We start from the raw sequence: 17,556 nt of genomic DNA on the forward strand, positions 1-17,556 counted from the left end.
TCTGTTTTTATTGACCTATAATATATGAGTTGAAATACATAGAAAATTGCTCTAAGAAAATGGTGTACCCAGAATGCAACAGGTAAACGTAACATCAAATCCAAGGAAATACATTACTTTATTCCAAAAGACATTATGTAATGTGCCTTTGGGTCAGTTGGGTCCATGCCTCTCTTATGGTTGCCCGCCACTGATGGAAAAGCAGAATCCAGATCTGAAATAGTTGTTCAAAAAGGTGCAGGAGTCTGGTGCAGTGGCTCATACCTGTAATCCCAGCACCTTGAGAGGCCAAGGCAGGGAGATCCCTTGAGACCAGAGTTTGAGGCCAGCCTGGGCAACACAGTGAGTCCCTGCCTCTCAAAAAAACAAACAAACAAAAAATTAAAATCAACTAACTAAATGAATAAATATCACCTGAGTGTGGTGATACATGCCTGTGGTCCCAGCTATTCAGGAAGCTTAAGCGGGAGGATCACCTGGGCCTGGGAGGTCAAGGCTGCAGTGGGCCATGATTGTGCCACTGCACTCCAGCCTGGACAACAGAGAAAGGCTACAATCGAAAAAAATAAAAAATAAAAAAGGAGCAGGCACACAGGGTAGAGGTTGTACCTGCTGTGCTTTTATTTCAAGGTTTTTGTGTGACTTTAGATATTCACAAGTTTCTCTCCTGTTAATTTTCCTGGATACTTCATGATATTGATATGATAACCAAATAAAATAATCTAATTAAGGCTGGGGGCCATGGCTCACGCCTGTATTCCAGCGCTTTGGGAGGCTGAGGAGGGCGGATCACCTGAGGTCAGGAGTTTGAGACCAACTTGGCCAACATGGTGAAACCCTGTCTCTACTAAAAATACAAAAATTAGCTGGGCATGGTGGCTAATCCCAGCTACTCAGGAGGCTGAGGCAGGAGAATTACTTGAACTCGGGAGGCTGAGGTTGCAGTGAGCCGAGATCACGCCACTGCACTCTAGCCTGGGTGACAGAGCAAGACTGACTCTCAAAAAAAATAAAAATCTAATTAAATGATTTGGAAAAGCATAAAACACTTTGTAAGTCCAAAACATTATCAAAGATAACAGAGATATTCTTTTTTTTTTTTCCTTCTGTTTTTGAGATGGAGTCTCACTCTGTTGCCCAGGCTGGAGTGCAGTAGTGCGATCTCGGCTCACTGCAAGCTCTGCCTCCTGGGTTCACGCCATTCTCCTGCCTCAGCCTTCCGAGTAGCTGGGACTACAGGTGCCCGCCACCGCGCCCGGCTAATTTTTTTTTGTATTTTTAGTAGTGACGGGCTTTCACTGTGGTCTCGATCTCCTGATCTTGTGATCGACAGGCCTCGGCCTCCCAAAGTGCTGGGATTATAGGCGAGAGCCACTGCGCCCGGCCAGAGACATTCTTTACTTTCTCAGTTCTGATGCACCCTCATGTTCTTAGGGCTGTAATTTCACTGGCAGTTTAACTAAATTCGTGGAATACAAAGGCCATTTGTAATGGAGTTTCATTAAATTAATTAACAAGATTTAGAGCACTTTCTTCTTCAGAAGACTTGTGGCAGGCTTGGGAGGCAGATGACAGACTCTATATAATGGTGTGCACAATGGATTGATTTAATTAATTCAGTGGTAATTAAGTTACTTGATCCAGTTGTTTGATGGTGTGTAAGCAAAACATCTGGTCGATTTGCCTGAATCTTGATTTTCACTGGTATTTTTACAACAGATATTGCTTCTAGAGGAAGAAACTTTGCAGGTATTTGTCATTAAGTTTTTATCCTAAACTATATTTATTCTTAATCTTTTTCTTCTATCTGCATTTTAAGCCATTTTGTTTACACTGGGTTTACTAAGAAAACAATAAATCTGTTCTGGAAGATAAATTTTGCAAACTCAACCCTAAGGATAGTAGGACTTATCACAGAAGGGCAGGTTTAAAAGGCAGAGGAAATACGAACGTGGAAGAATGTTGCCAGTAATGGCCCCAATTTGTTCACACAGTCCTGCATCCGTGCATTGTACAGTCCTTCCCTACAGCAGCTTTGGACTTGTCCAGGGGATTTGTCTTAGTGGATGAGGCAATAGCAAATGTGACACAAACAGAAGCTCACGTTGTGCTTGTAACCCTGAGAATACCATTGTAAGAAGCCAGTGCTAGAGGCTGAAGGGCGAGAGAATGAAAAATATTTAGCTGACAGCTTACCAAGTGCCAGATATGCCAAAAATCTAAGGAAGCAGTGGAGTTACTTTAATGCAACCGAGAGTAAAAAAGCAAAATAGCACAGGGCTTTTGGAAGCACAGCACAGTTTCCTACTTTGAGGTCTGATTAGTTGCTGTGCCCCCAGAGTGAGCCTGGCTAAAGCAAAGAGTGTCAATAGCTAGGAAGGGGCTCTGCCAATGGGAACATGTGACAACATGGAAGCAATGGGGTGGACTGTCAACAGAAGACATTAGTGGTGGATGGTATGCTTCCTAATGGGTGCTGTGATGACTAACTTTATATGTCAACCTGGCTAGGCCACTGTGCCCTGATATTTGGCCAAACACCAGTCTAGATGTTGTTGTGAAGGTATTTTTGGATGAGATTAATATTTGAATTAGTAGACTTTGAGTAAAGCAGATTACTCTTTGTAATGTGGGTGGGCCTCATCCCATCAGCTGAAGGCCTTAAGAGAAAAGAAACAGATTTTCTCCAAGGAAGACGGAATTCTGCCACCAGACCTCCTTAAACATGAATTCATGCCTAGGTCTCCAGCCTGCCATCCTGCTCTATGAATTTCAGAAGTACCAGTTCTCAAAATTGTGTGAGCAAATTCCTTAAAATATCTATCTATCTATCTATCTATCTATCTATCTATCTATCTATCATCTATCAATCATCTATCATCCATCATCTATCTTCTATCATCTATCATTTATCTATCTATCATCTATCATCCATCTATCATCTGTCTATCTCTCTATCATCTATCACCCATCTATCATCTATCTATCATCGATCATTTATCTATCACCTATCTATCTAACATCTATCATCTATCTATCATCCATCTATCATCTATCTGTATATATCTATCTATATCTATCTTCTATCATCTGTCATTTATCTATCATCTATCATTTATCTATCATCTATCATTTATCTATCATTTATCTATTTATATCTATCTATCATCTATCTTCTATCTATCTATCCATCTGTACACACACACACACTGCTTTGTCCCATTTCTCTGGAGAACCTTGACTAGTACAGATTTCAACAATGTAGACGTATGTTTACCAAGGACTAAATTCTTCCTTCCAATCCCCCTGCCCTTATCCAACGATTGCTGCACATTAATTTTCCTCTCTATGAAATCAAAGTAGCCATTTTATTTAATCTCTCAGCCACAGTCTAATTGTAAGACTAATGCAATTTATTCTGTGTTTTGCATTTGCATATGTGGATTATATATATACACACACATATATATGTATATATATAACACAAACACACACACGTAAATACACTCCTTTTAGATTCTTAGTGATATGATTGAAAGGTACAAATCAAAATATAAACTTTTGACATGATGGCAACATGAAGTTTAACTATCAATGCCACAAACAAATAATTGACACAAATAAAAATCTGCATTGGCACTATAAATTAGGGCAGCAAGTGGTCTGAAAGTCTAACCAATATTCCACATATAAGACCAGATTGCAACATTCTCCTGAGACAGCACCACAGTACTAAGTAGAGAAGACTCTAGGAGATTACTCAAACAACCCTCAGTGCCAGGGTGGAAACAGCAAAATATATGTGAGAAGGTGGCACAACACTTTGAATCCCATTCACTGTAGTAGATCAACAGCACCAAAAAACAGCTGCAGTGGGGCTGCACTAATCAAACCACTGCAAATATGGACAGCTTCTCTCCCTGCAGTGGAGGGCAAACACCACAGAAGAAATCAGCCATGGCCATGTCTTGGAGGCAGCGTGGCAATGGACAACGTTGAATACAGGACAGAAATGTGTTCCAATGAAGTAAGTCCATCACACTCAGAGACAATATGATATCATGATGATATCCTGAGGCAAGGATTACTGACAGGTCCAGCTCGCTCCCCACCATACTTAGTCTGTCAAAAAGCTAACTTATTAATGCAAATTTATATTAACCAGAATGCCAACTCCAGCTGCAAAATGGAGACGACCCCACTGACATATACATACATTAAGTAATCTAAGGGGACTCCATCCACCCTGTCATGTAACTAAAGATCAGTTGCATGTAGAGTCCTTCATGCCAGAGACAAAGTAAATGAGAAAAATTCACAAAACAAATTCACAAATATTTCTAAGACATGCAATGACATAAAGTATGATTATAATAGTATCTACATATACCTAAAACACTCAACTTAAATGACATGATGTAATAAAGCAATGGATGAAAGATAACTTACAAGAGAATTTTATACTTAGAGTCTATGATTAGAAGAGAACTTTCTAAAGGAAGGTAGAAATAGAGAACCAGAAAAAAATAAGAAAATGATGAAAAGTTAAACATGCAATAATAGATATATTCTCTATTAGCATCTGTAAAGGGCTGAATCGGCAGTGAAGAGAATTAGAATTAATGTTATGATGTAGAAACTTAAAAACTTAATCTGGAAGGGAGAAGGGAGAGAGAAAGCTAAAAAATGAATTTTAAAACAGAGAAAATAATAATTGAGATGTAGAAAAGAGTGAAGCATATCAGTAAATGTTGTTTCAAAACAGGAAATGAGAACAAATAAGCAAGCAAATAATTAGTTACAATTATTATAAAAAATACAAAAATACCTATAATTGCCAATCAAGATTTTCTGAACTATTATGTAAGAGATTTGGTAATAACTGCTTTACACTGTATGTAATACTTATTAAATCCTCAGGAAAGCAGTGAGTAATAGACGTTACTATTATATGCATTTTATAAATGTAGAAAATGAGCTTAAATAACAAAACAGAAAAAAAATTTCTTCAATTAGGAAAAACCTGAATCAACAGACTTAAATCAGTCACCAAATTTGTAAATACATCACAAAATAAGCAATGAAATGGCAATGGCCCATTTATACTTTGAATTTCAAGGAAAGAAAAGGCATTACAGGTATCTAGGCAGGATAAAAAATCAGTTTTAAAAAACAGCATATGCACAGGCAACAAAACATTCTGCCAAATAATTAAAGGCTTTGAACAACTACATATAATCCTAATAAACTGCTGGGAAAAGTACTGTAGTTTTCCAATAAGCTAGTTAAGATTTCTTTTAAAAAAAAGACAGTGTAGCAAAGAAATTACATATTAAATTAGCATATATAAATCAATCATTTTCATATATGTAAACAATAAAAAGTATATATAGGAAGAAAAGACCCACATATAATAATAACACATAATAAAATAACCGAAATAAGCCTAGTAAGAAAAGTGCAAAGTTTATATTTTAAAAACTTTAAAGCACACCTGAAAGACTACATATCAAAATTGAAGACAGGAAAAGACAGAGTATATTCTTGATTAGAAGACTCAACTCTGTAACTGAGCTTGGGATTACAATAAGGAGTAGGTTTGAGAGGTGGAGAAATCGGGGTTCCATTTTGGTTGTGTTGAGTTTGACCTTTCAGGGGAGAGGCCTTAGGCACTGGAGAAGTGAGTGTGGAGCACTGTGGAGAGGTCAGCATGAAAGTTATGAATTGGAGCGTTCTCAACTTATGTCACTTAGCAACAGCGTGTAGATGCAGAAAGGAGAGGAACCTAGGACAGAAACCTGAACCTTCCAACATTTACGGATTAGCTGAGAGTGAAAAGCCACTACAGAAGACTGAGACCAAACCAAATGGCCAGTGAAAAAGATAGAAGAGTATGAGTGTGATATTCTGGAAGGAAAGGACAATCAATTTGTTCAAAGAGTATTCATTCTGTATTCCCAGTGCCTGGCCCATGGGAAGAACTCAATAAATATTTGTTAAATGAATGAAAGTGTGAAAGAAGAAATGCAATTTTCCTAGAAAGATATATTTTATAAAAGTGTACTCACAAAGCAGAAGAAAAACATTTTAGTCTAATTTTGTATATGTGTATTATACATATATGTAAACTGAAAAAAATCCTAAATTTTAACAAAAAGTTCAAATCCATGTGTATTTTTAAATAATAACAAAATATGACTACGTGTCTAATGGTACCAAAATCTCTGGTAAAATATTCAGCCAAATGTGTCCTGGATTGCTGTAATAGAAATGAGTTATTAAGTGCTCATTGATAAAATACTGAACACTAAGTGTGCAAATAATATAGACTCATTGGTCTTAAGTATGGTCCTGAAGATCATTCAACCTTCTCCTCCTGTCTCCAAATGGGCCATTGGAACCTGCTCCCATACCCAGAATTAGTCTCTTCTTCCATCTTGCCACAAAACCCTCTTTCAGCAAATTACTGACTTCTAGAACATCAAACGATCCCTAGAGATCTTCAAACGACCACTTGGCTACCAGACAGCACACAAGACAGAAACTAGGCATGGGTTTCTTTCTTATTTTTAAACATCTTGAGGGAGTTTTTGATAGAGTTAAAACTAGACTTAGCATTATAACTACTTAGTCTCCCTTCATGACCAGTTTCAACAGGTATGATTGGTGTCACACAGGCAGCCATTAAAGTAACTTTCATAATATCAGCTACATTATTAACCACATCAAATTGGGATCAGAATAGCCACCAGATTGATTCATTTTCCATGTGCACAATCTGTTACATATTCAGAACAATCATTAATGCTTCTTAACTCTTCTTGAAACCAGTACGGAGCCTTGGATTTTGTCTAGGGTGAATTACTTCATTCAAAAAAACAAATCAACAGATCGGAAACTAATTTTTCAGCCTGTCATAAATATGACTAAAGAACATGTATGTTCCTTCCTGGATACATTTGACTTTATCTCTTCATAACAGCTTCTAATGAATCTTAAAAACTTCCTCAAAGTGTCGAACAAACAAATAAAATCAGTTTTCCATACACATTATAGCTAAAACAAGATCCTACCTGTAAATTATAAACAATGATTGTTTCTTACTAGCTTATGATATCTGTGAAGATTTTTCCTGTTTCTTAGATTTTTACTGAACTACACCTTCAGGTTTGTTTGTTTGTTTTGAGACGGTGTCGCACTCTGTTGCCCAGGCTGGAGTGCAGTGGCGCAATCTCGGCTCACTGCAAGCTCCACCTCCCGGGTTCATGCCATTCTCCTGCCTCAGCCTCTCTGAGTAGCTGGGACTACAGGCGCCCGCCACCACGCCAGGCTAATTTTTTTGTATTTTTAGTAGAGACGAGGTTTCACCGTGGTCTCGATCTCCTGACCTCGTGATCCGCCCGCCTCAGCCTCCCAAAGTGCTGGGATTACAAGCGTGAGCCACCGCGCCCGGCCGTATACTGGTAATTCTAAACCATTTTAAGGTGATAACTACCAGAGGCAGGAACCACAACCATGCCAAGTTCCTCTCTTATTGATGGAAGGGTGTGTTACATAGGTTGGCATATCACTGACCTTTTCTGCAGTCACTGTAATGCCAGCTTTTCATGACTATTGTTTTCTGTTTTCTCAGAATCTTCTCTGAACAATATGCATCTTATTTTCTTTCAGTGATGTGAATTGTTTGCCATGTGTGAAAGGTTTTACATATTTTTAAAAAGCCACTAAATGTAGCTGGGCATGGTGGCTCACGTCTGTATTCCCAGCACTTTGGGAGGCCGAGGTGGGTGGATCACCTGAGGTCAGAAGTTCGAGACCAGCCTGGCCAACGTGGTGAAACCCCGACTCTACTAAAAATACAAAAAAATTAGCCTGATGTGGTGGCACGCGCCCATAATCCCAGCTACGCGGCAGGCTGAGGCAGGAGAATTGCTTGAACCCAGGAGGCAGAGGTTGCAGTGAGCCGAGATTGCACCATTGCACTCCAGCCTGGGCAACAAGAGTGAAACTCTGCCTCCAAAAAAAAAAAAAAAAAAAAAAAATGTCATTAAATGCTTTGCATATGTAGGATCTTGTTTCAGGCAATGCAAAGTGTGAACTCATAAAAAATTGTTCCCTTACTTTGGAAATTAGTTTTCTGCTACAGAATAGACATAATGTCCAACACAGTGAACAGGTTTATGACTTAAATAGAGCATTTCTCACACACACACACACACACACACACACACCATGTAGACACGATAAAAAAAATCAGAATTACAAATAAAATACTGATTTCAAACTGCATTTAAAGCTGTAGTTAAGGCAAAATTATAAGTTAATGAGATGTATCTGTCTTATAGAGGGAAAGTTCATTAATTCATAATTGCTTGCCATAAATTATATATACAATTATTTTATGGACATGTATACAGCTGATCCAGTCTAATGATCACCAATGAACTGAATCAAATAACACAGCAGAATTAAGGATGTGAAAAATTGTACAAATACGCTAACTTTTAATGAAATATGTTTTGACTACCATAAAATTTATATAATGTTAAAAGCACAGTTCAAACTGAATTATAATTTTTTAGGAGGTTTGCTTGCATGCCATATTAAAATATCCCTGAGGAAACATATTTCTTAAAACCACTAAGAAAAAAGTTCTTGCAATGGGAAAATGATTTATTTACCTGGATCTTCTATAGTTAAGTTCTTTATCAACCATTGAACAATGTCTGAACCTAGAAAAAGAAAAAAGAAAAACACAAACAGATATGAACATTTTGTTTATACATATTTAAGAATTCTCCACCTTTGGTGCTCATATTAGAAGGAATTTTTCTAATTGTTACAATGACAGGTTAAGGATCTACCCCAGATGGAATGCTGAAAACACAGAGTATGGATACTTAGCTGTCCGTCAATAAACCAAGGTGTAAACTAGTAAATTATTAAATATGAAATATTTAAATGTAAATAAAATTTACTGTAGTAGTAGAAAGTGATTTGTTTACTAAATAATTGTTTATTAAGCATCTCCTATATTTCAGGTACAAGTCTTAGCACAGCATAACCAGTACTTTATAAGGTGGTTCCTGTCTCATTTTTGGTTGTACCCACCTCATCCTTGTATCCCCTCTCAAGCCAAATGAAATTTGTTTTTGGTTTTTGAACCCTCTTATGTATTTCAAGTCTCTGTGTCTCCATAGCAGTATTCTCCCTGACTGAAATGTCTTCCCACTATTTTTAAGACACTCAAGATTCACTGACGTAACAGAACTTGCCTTGGCCCTTCCGCTTGTCCACTGAGTTTACAGTACTGTCCATGAAACCTCATTGGAAACCATGTAGTCTTTTATTGTCGTGTTGATCACACACCATTGCCCCAGCTGTTTATTTGATGGATGCTCCAAAGTAAGAACTTTGAAGCAGGGTGTCATATTCATCTTTGAATATTTGGAGCATAGTAAGTGCTTAACAATGTGTGATGAATACAAAGTATGAGCGAATGTGTTTCTACTTCACACAGAAGAGACAAGAGAGGGTCTGCAGAAAACATAACATTTGAGCTAGATTTTGAAGGATATATTTTTATCCATGAATAAGAGAGAAATTTAGTTGCTGAAGGGGCCTACGTAGAAATTAAAAGGTGGAAAAGCAGTCAACAGAAATAATTTACTGTACACTGTCTATATGTAAGTGCTGAGAATAATAGAAACTTGAAAGTAATAACAGCGCACAGCATATTCAGCAGGTCTTGAATTCTAGGCTAAAGAATTAATTTTTTTCCCCCATAAGGAAAGCAGAGAAAGAGACATGCAATATTTTTGAGCAGAAGAATGACATTATCAAAGTAAGTTTGAGGAGTATGATTGCAATATATATGTAATGCCTTGTAGTCAAAAAGAAGGCAAGGCAGTCAACATGTCTACTAGTTGCAATCCAAGAATGAAGGAAAAAGGTCTTAGTTCAGTATACAAAGGAATTTCTTAAAAAATTACAGACTTGTTTCAGGACTTTACGACTAATTAGGTATAAAGGTTATAAGTAGGAGAGATTAAAAAAGAAGTCAAGGTTTCTAGCCCGGAAGCATAGATGAATAGAATGATGAAAATAAGAGCAGAAATGGGAGATTTAGCAACTGATTTGCTTGAGACATTCATTTGTATTTAAAATTGGTTTTCTGCATAACTGTTTTCTACATAAAATAGGAAAAATATGTATGTGAATTGTTTGCATACATAGTAAACTGTGTTATGCCTGCGTGAATTGAATCAAACTTCAGTGTGAACCAAGATTCCATTTCAGCCTCTCCTGGAGGCTGGCTAGAGTTGCTGTCTACCCACCTCAGAGATTTGGCAAATTAATTACATTAACATTGGCAAAATAATTCTAGCTGCTTGAATTAAACCAGTTCAGAATCAATTTAAGAATAAATTTGATTACTAAACTTGACAATAAAGTCCCAAAATTTATGAGAACATTCATACTCAATGTCAATTTCAGCATGCATGCATTTAAAAAATAACTCCGAGTATTGACTTGAACTTGTGTTCCTTTTACAGCTGCCATGGATTTAAATCATTTGGGAAGACAGATTCATCCAGATCTTAAAGGAAGTTTTACTAAAACAGCTCTGAGGGTCAAAAGGAAAGGAGATTATTCTCCAGAAGGCAGTTGACAGTGTCCCGGTGTTGTGTTCATCGTTATAGTCTAAGTTATCTTGAAGCACGATCTTCCCGTTGAAAAAGAAAAGAAGAAAAGGAGAACTCAGCTTTTCACATATATATATATAGTGATCCTTGACCAATGTCGATTCCCAGATACACAAATCTTCCGCACAAGCCCCAAGCACCCTGCTCATTTTTCAGAGTTGAGCATCTATTTGTGGAACATATGTGAGCAGCCACTGGAAATTTTCCATTCTTTTGAAGACAGCCAAACATTCATTCCAGGACTATACATATTTTTTATTGTGAAAAATGACTTGAAAAATGCTCCTAGAGACTAAGTTTTTTAAAATATTCTATTCTGTTATGCTTTCTTTCCTTTTCTTTTTTTTTTCTGGGCAGAAAGAAATACAAAGAAGCCTAATTTAAAAGTATGTTTACTTCAGAGAATAGGAAACTTTCTTTCTTAGCCTACTTTTGAGTATTTCTGTCACAAGTGTATTCTCAGTTCAGCTCTGAAGGAGTCAATTTAATTGGACTTGACCAACTGTTAGTGTCACTTAGCAGACGCTGTAGTAGTTTTTTTATTGTGTGATCACCCCAACATATTTATGGTTTTAGGTTATAGATTTTTAAATTGTTAAATTCTTACCCAGACTCACCATGTTAACCTATGCTCCATCTATAAGAGTAAGACCTCAACTCCTTGAAGAGATAAGTAGAGAGAGAAAGGGAAAAAAATCCAGTATCTTATTGGAACCAGAAGACTGAAAGAGAAACGTGCTCCTATAGAGTCATCTTGAGAAGCATGACTCAGATTTGAAATGGAGCATTACAGTCCAGAGAAGTGTAGTAGGAATGCCACCTTTACAGCAATTTCCCAGCTTTATATTAAATAAATAAATAAATAAATGGCTGGGTCTGCTAAAGTTTTTCACATATAATGTATATGTAGAATATTGTAGCATTCTATTTATCTTGATTTTGGAGCCCTCAAAGTAACCTGTGGAATTTTTTGAAATCACACTTTGACTGTAGCCTATGGAAAGTTTATACGGGCATATGTCACTTTTAGAGTTGCAGAGCTTTGTGCTCCGTCTGTTCAGAAGAAGCAGTAGAGGTTTTATTATTGTCGAATCCTAGCAGTATATTATTTAAAACGAAAACAAGCAAAAACAAACAAGCAGAATTCTTCCTCATCACACTGCTCATAGTTTTCTACCTGCTATACTGTTTCTTCCTTCCATGATTTTGCTAATGCTCTTCTATCCTCATCTCTTTTTCCTGTGGTGAATCTCAACTGAGGCCATAAAGTTCAATTCAAACATTATCTACTCCAGGAAGCCTGTTGTGCCCACTCCACCCTATCTTACTAGGTAACGTGTTTTTTATTTACATTCTATTAACATCTTCATCATTCTTTTTACTTATCAATGGTTTTATCATCCTGTCTTTATTTTTCTCTGTCTTCCTCTTTGCAATAGAAGTCCACTGAAGGCCAGGAGCATGTATTATTCATCTTTGGATCCCAAACACCAAGACCAGTGCCTGACATGTAAAAGATGATCAGTAAATGTCAACAAAACATTGGATGAATAAATAGCAAGACTCCCCTCCCCATATTCTGAGAGAGTTTAAAAAGAATAGTATCCTTCATGCAAAGAATATTCTACTGGCATGTAATTTAAACACGAATATTATTAAACATGATGTTAAATTGATCTTAAACTTCAACATTATTTTTTCCCTCATGCCACGGATCTGAATGGCAAACGAACTTCCTTACCTGTGCCCCCTGCAGAGTGCAAAGGCCTGGACCAGGCTCTGTCCTAAGCCTGTATTACTTCCATTACAGTCCACGTCCACTACCCCCGGCCCCCAGGATTAGAGCACATCTTCAGCTACAAGTGTCACCTACAGCTATCCACAAACTAAATCTGAATTCGAGGTACACAAAAATATTAAGCATTCATGAAAAAAATTGCAAAATATTTGTAAATATAAGATATGAGGACTTTGTAAGCAAGCAAAATAGAACACATTTGATTTGTATCCTTTACAAAACTAAAGTATTTTCATAATTTTCAGCTAAAGACATTAGTGAAAACTTTAGCTCTTAATCACCATAGAAGGTGAGCAAATTATTCCTGAGGCAAAGACGCTGACCTTTGCAATGTGTCTCAGGGAAATGGAAAAGCTCTTTGTACTGCCCAAATACCTTTGCTGAAGCCTCAGAACCAAACAGACACAGTGCTGACAATACAAATATTTTTATTTAGTGAATATCATAAATAATCCATAATCCATGATTTTTGATGTTATAGCTATTTTCTTCTTTTTTTTTTTTTTTCCCTTTTAAGACAGGGTCTCACTCAGCCTGCAAGGCAGTGCAACAATCACCTCATCGCAGCCTCAACTTCCTGGGCTCAAGCAATTCCCCCTGCCCCAGCCTCCTAAGTAGCTGGGATTACAGGTGTGAGCCACCATGCCTGGCAATTTTTTTTTATTATTATTTTTTGGAGGATGGGGTCTTGCTATGTTGCCCAGACTTGTCTTGAAATCCTGGCCTTAAGTGATCCTCCTGCTTCAGCCTCCCAAAGCACTGAGATCACAGGGCATGAGCCACCATGCTCAGCCAACTATTCTTAGAACCTCTCACTAAATAGAAGACTTTCTATATACTAAAAATAATTTTTCCAACATTATTCTTGGTTCCTTGAAGTAGGCACAATAAATGTTTATTATCATCAAATAGCATGTAATAAACATCTGTTGCGTTTCTGTAGAAGTTTGGCTGAGGATCTGCAGTTTTAGGAACAAGAAAGAAAGAATGTTGAGTGAAGCAAATTAACTGATCTGTCAGTCCCTTGAGAGAAGAAACGACATCATACTCATCACGTTTCCACCATTCTCTTCAAAGTGCCTCAACACAGATCATCATTAAATGTTTACTGAAGGCATGAGTCACTATTTATGGACATATACTCTATACAGAAAAGACTCAAAATGCTGAAAAAGTCAGCTCTAGTGGTGACTCCATCTAGAATGACACCACAGTGTATCTCTCATTATCATAATTTAAAAAGTTCTTCATGCAATTATAATTTTAACTCAATTAAATTTAAAACACTGCAGAATTTCTTTAAATTAAACTCAATTTAATTTCTTTAATTTTTAAATTAAACTCAGTTTAAAACACTGCAGAATTTCTGTAATTTAAAACATTGCAGAATTTCAGTTTAATTTAAAACACTGTAGGATTTCTGTTTGAGAAATGAAGTGATTCGCTTAAAGCTAGCATATTACCCTTTTGTAAAGCTGAATTAATGAACTAAATTTCTCTGCAATCTTCCAAATAAGTAATTGCTAATATCTAAGAATAATATTTTGTTTGAGTACTTGTGTCCTGTCCAGAGCCTTAAATACGACTGCACAGCCATTGTCACATCTGAGGGTTCAACAAAGCAACCTGCAACCAAAGGAGCAGAAGAGATGAACTCCAGCCCAGCTACAGACTATGTTCTCTAACCCCTTGATCTGAGAAATCTCAGCAATGGCAAAAATCTGGATATCACCAATTAATGGCCGGTGTCCTAGTTCTGTCTGCCTTTGGCCAAAAGCGGGTACTGAAAAAAGAGAAAAGCAGCCACTGGCTTCCAGGAACTGGCTGGGCACTCACAGCTATGTCTTGGTGCTTCCCTGGTAAATATGAACAATTTCATAGAAGAACATTAACATCGGACAAGGCCACTCTAGAACCCTCATAGGTCAAGATAAAAACAAGACCACTCTGTAATCAGATCCGAACACAAACAAAACATGAACATGGGCTGAGCCATAAAATATCAAATTCCATCTTGGATAACATGAGCGACTGCTGCTTCTTTATCAATCCCATATTTAGTCTTGTCTGATCTGTCCTCCTGTAGAAAAAATGTATTAAGATACCCAATCAGGCCAGCCATGGTGGCTCACGCCTGTAATCCCAGCACGCTGGGGGGCCAAGGCAGGTGGGTCATGAGGTCAGGAGATGGAGACCATCCTGGCCAACATGGTGAAACCCTGTCTCTACTAAAAAAAAAAAAAAAAAAAAAAAAATTAGCTGGGCATGATGGCACGTGCCTGTAATCCCAGCTACTCGGGAGGCTGAGGCAGAAGAATCAAACTAGGGAGTTCGAGGTTGCAGTAAACCAAGATGGTGCCACTGCACTCCCGCCTGGGTGACAGAGCAAGACTCTGTCTCAAAAAAAAAAAAAAAAAAAAGATACCGGATCATGGAATTGTCCCTACTTCCTGACAGCATCCAATCTAGAGCAAAGGCCCACTTCTTCAGATCCTCTCCATGACTACCAATGCCAAAATCCTATAACAGATTCTCCCTAACACCCTATTACTGAGACACCCCATGGTTCCCGATGGTGTGCATTCTCCCTACCTTCAAGAAAGAATAAAGTTGACTTGTTCAACTATAGGCGTGTTCCTGGTGGTTTTGGGCTAGAGGCATTGACATTTTTTTAATAAAAAAAAAAACTGCTAATATCTATTAAGATCAATATAACAACAACAACAAAATTTAAGTTACTTCATCAGGGCACTGTTGGTTGTAAAGAGTGATCTTTGAGGGAAGTATAAAAACATAAACTTATCAAAGAAGGAATTTGCAAAAAGGTACCCAGAACTAAAGGGAAAGGATGTATTTGAGCCTCAAGGACTCATGGAGGCAGAGACTGTCATCCTTGTTCCTTTCTGGACATCTTCATTTCTCTCTAAGAAACAACCTTTGCTATTTTCCATCCACAAAGTCTGTGGGTCATGAAGGCTCACAGCTCCTGGGTTAAAATCTCTGCCACTGAAGACGGCAAGCCATTTGAAGCTGAAATCTTGTAGTCCTAAGTCTTAATTCCTGATGAAGGGTCTCAGCTGCAGGGAGGTGCCCATTCCTGTATCAGCCAACCGTGGCAAGAAAAGATGGATCACTGTGCATAAAAATGGTCACGCTGGCGAGAGGTATCGATGGAGGCATTTTCCAGAAAGAATGAGTGCTTTGCAGACATAACAATGGGTGTAAACTACAGCTTCCTTCCAGTTTGTAAAGCTTTTATGCTTCATCATAAAAAAAAAAGCAGAAAAGAGAGGAAAAGTGGAATTCAAAAGCAAAATGTCAAATTTTGAATGAAATGAATATGTTATTCTGCCTTGCTATGAATATAAATGTGTTTTGTTCTATGAACTTACTATAGTGCTGTAAAGCAGAGTAGGAATATATTGTTTTTGTGTATGTGAATGAAACCACACTTCATGTGCACTAAAACAGCTATTCAAAGAAACTTCGTGATGTGTATATGATTGTGTATTTTTATGAGTGGGTGTATTTTTAAGTAAATAATTCACTTTCTAAAATGAATAACATGTAATTGAGTATTGTTACTTCTGGATTTTTATACATCAGGTGTATCTAGAGAAAATTACTCAGTTTTCATAGAATTAAAAAAATTAACTTCTGCTCACAATTTGAAGCTGGATCAAACTTGTGATATAAAGCCCTTCTTCCAATATTCCATAGCTAATAACACCTATGAAATCTCAAAGGTCAATGGAAACAAAATAATCAAAACAGATATGTTTCCTTTCAGTAAACCTGAGATACATTTGAAGCATTTGCCTACGAGACTTTAAAAATGTTGTTCAGCAGTCATTTAAATGCATTTGCAGATGTCATGGCAAAAGGCAAATTATCTGGTTGATTACATTTTCTTTCTAGGTTGTTGCTCTTTAGAGTTCTCTGCCCCTTGCCCTAAGAGCAGAGTCACAGAAAATGTTGGGTTTTGTTGATATAACCTGAATCTTCAAATCAATAGGATAGAAGCCCGATATTCATCGTAATTACTACTACTTTGTTCTGAGGATAGGAAAAGTAAAAATATATTTCCCTACCCTCTGGCAAGGTACAATGCAAACAAATTAGAGTTCTGTGGTAGAGCTCCTTGGCTGTTCCTTGAGCAGACATTTTCTCAAGATCATGGGGATTTAACTAGATTTTTAATCTTTGTTGTGTAAGTTCCAGAAATCATAAAAATATCTCTTCAGACGCAAAGCAGGCATTTTGTCTCTCTTCAAAGCCTAAGAAGCTTTAAACATAGGCAGCAAAAACAGCAAGGCAGCAAAGATGACAATAATGAGGAGATAAAAGGCAATGGAGACCACCCTCAGGATTATTTCCTGCCCTCTACTGGAGCTCAGGAGGATTCCTTATCAACCAGAGGAGCTTATCCCAAATTGCACTCAGAGAAACATCACGTCTGCCTCTTGTGTGGGATGGTGACAGTAAGTGTGGGAAATGCGGAGTTAAGAGAAGGAAGGAAAACAGGGTTCCTTGATGTGCAACTTTTATTTTGATAAAGCAAGTTGTAGAAAAATCAAGAGAAGACTAAGTCCGCAGTGTTTCCTTAGGATGGGGATATTGGATCCCTTTTTAAAGACCATTTTATATTTTTATGTTTTAGTTCTATGGTTCTTTAGACTCAAAGAAAATAAAAAGAGTAGTAAGTAAGTGTGTAAAATTTTCAGATATAACTATGAATTTTGGGTCAGCTAATATATTGGAACACATTTGAAGAAATTATTTACTAATCAATTAATCAATTCCATATGCTAGCTGGTAGGCATAAAGAAAATCCTAGTGGATCATTCTTGCCCTCAACACATATGTTTTTTTTTTCTTCAGCTACACACAGGCCATGTCTAACTGTCTAACTGCCTCTATGAAGGACATATGAGATAAAGAAAATGTTTATTGATTGATAAATAAAAAACTTGCTCTTGACTGGATAGGCCTAGACCTCATCAATCTAGTCCAGACACAGTTGCTGTATCTGTTGACAGGTAGAGATAATAC

General features: G+C 37.3%; 1 protein-coding gene across 20 annotated transcripts in view; it reads right to left on the reverse strand.

Moving 5' to 3' along the window:
- Positions 1 to 17,556, reverse strand: part of RGS7 (regulator of G protein signaling 7) — a 583,792-nt gene that overhangs the window by 182,563 nt on the left and 383,673 nt on the right. For 18 of the 20 annotated variants that reach the window (XM_063613534.1, XM_055233704.1, XM_055233702.1 and 15 more), the window contains one exon: positions 8,682 to 8,732. The exons of the other annotated variants lie outside the window; for them this stretch is intronic. In XM_063613534.1, the coding sequence (XP_063469604.1) occupies positions 8,682 to 8,732 (51 nt within the window). The remainder of the gene's footprint in view (positions 1 to 8,681; positions 8,733 to 17,556) is intronic. 20 annotated transcript variants of the gene reach the window in all.

The sequence above is a fragment of the Symphalangus syndactylus genome, chromosome 19 (genome assembly GCF_028878055.3).
Source record: "Symphalangus syndactylus isolate Jambi chromosome 19, NHGRI_mSymSyn1-v2.1_pri, whole genome shotgun sequence".
Classification (NCBI taxonomy): Eukaryota; Metazoa; Chordata; class Mammalia; order Primates; family Hylobatidae; genus Symphalangus; species Symphalangus syndactylus.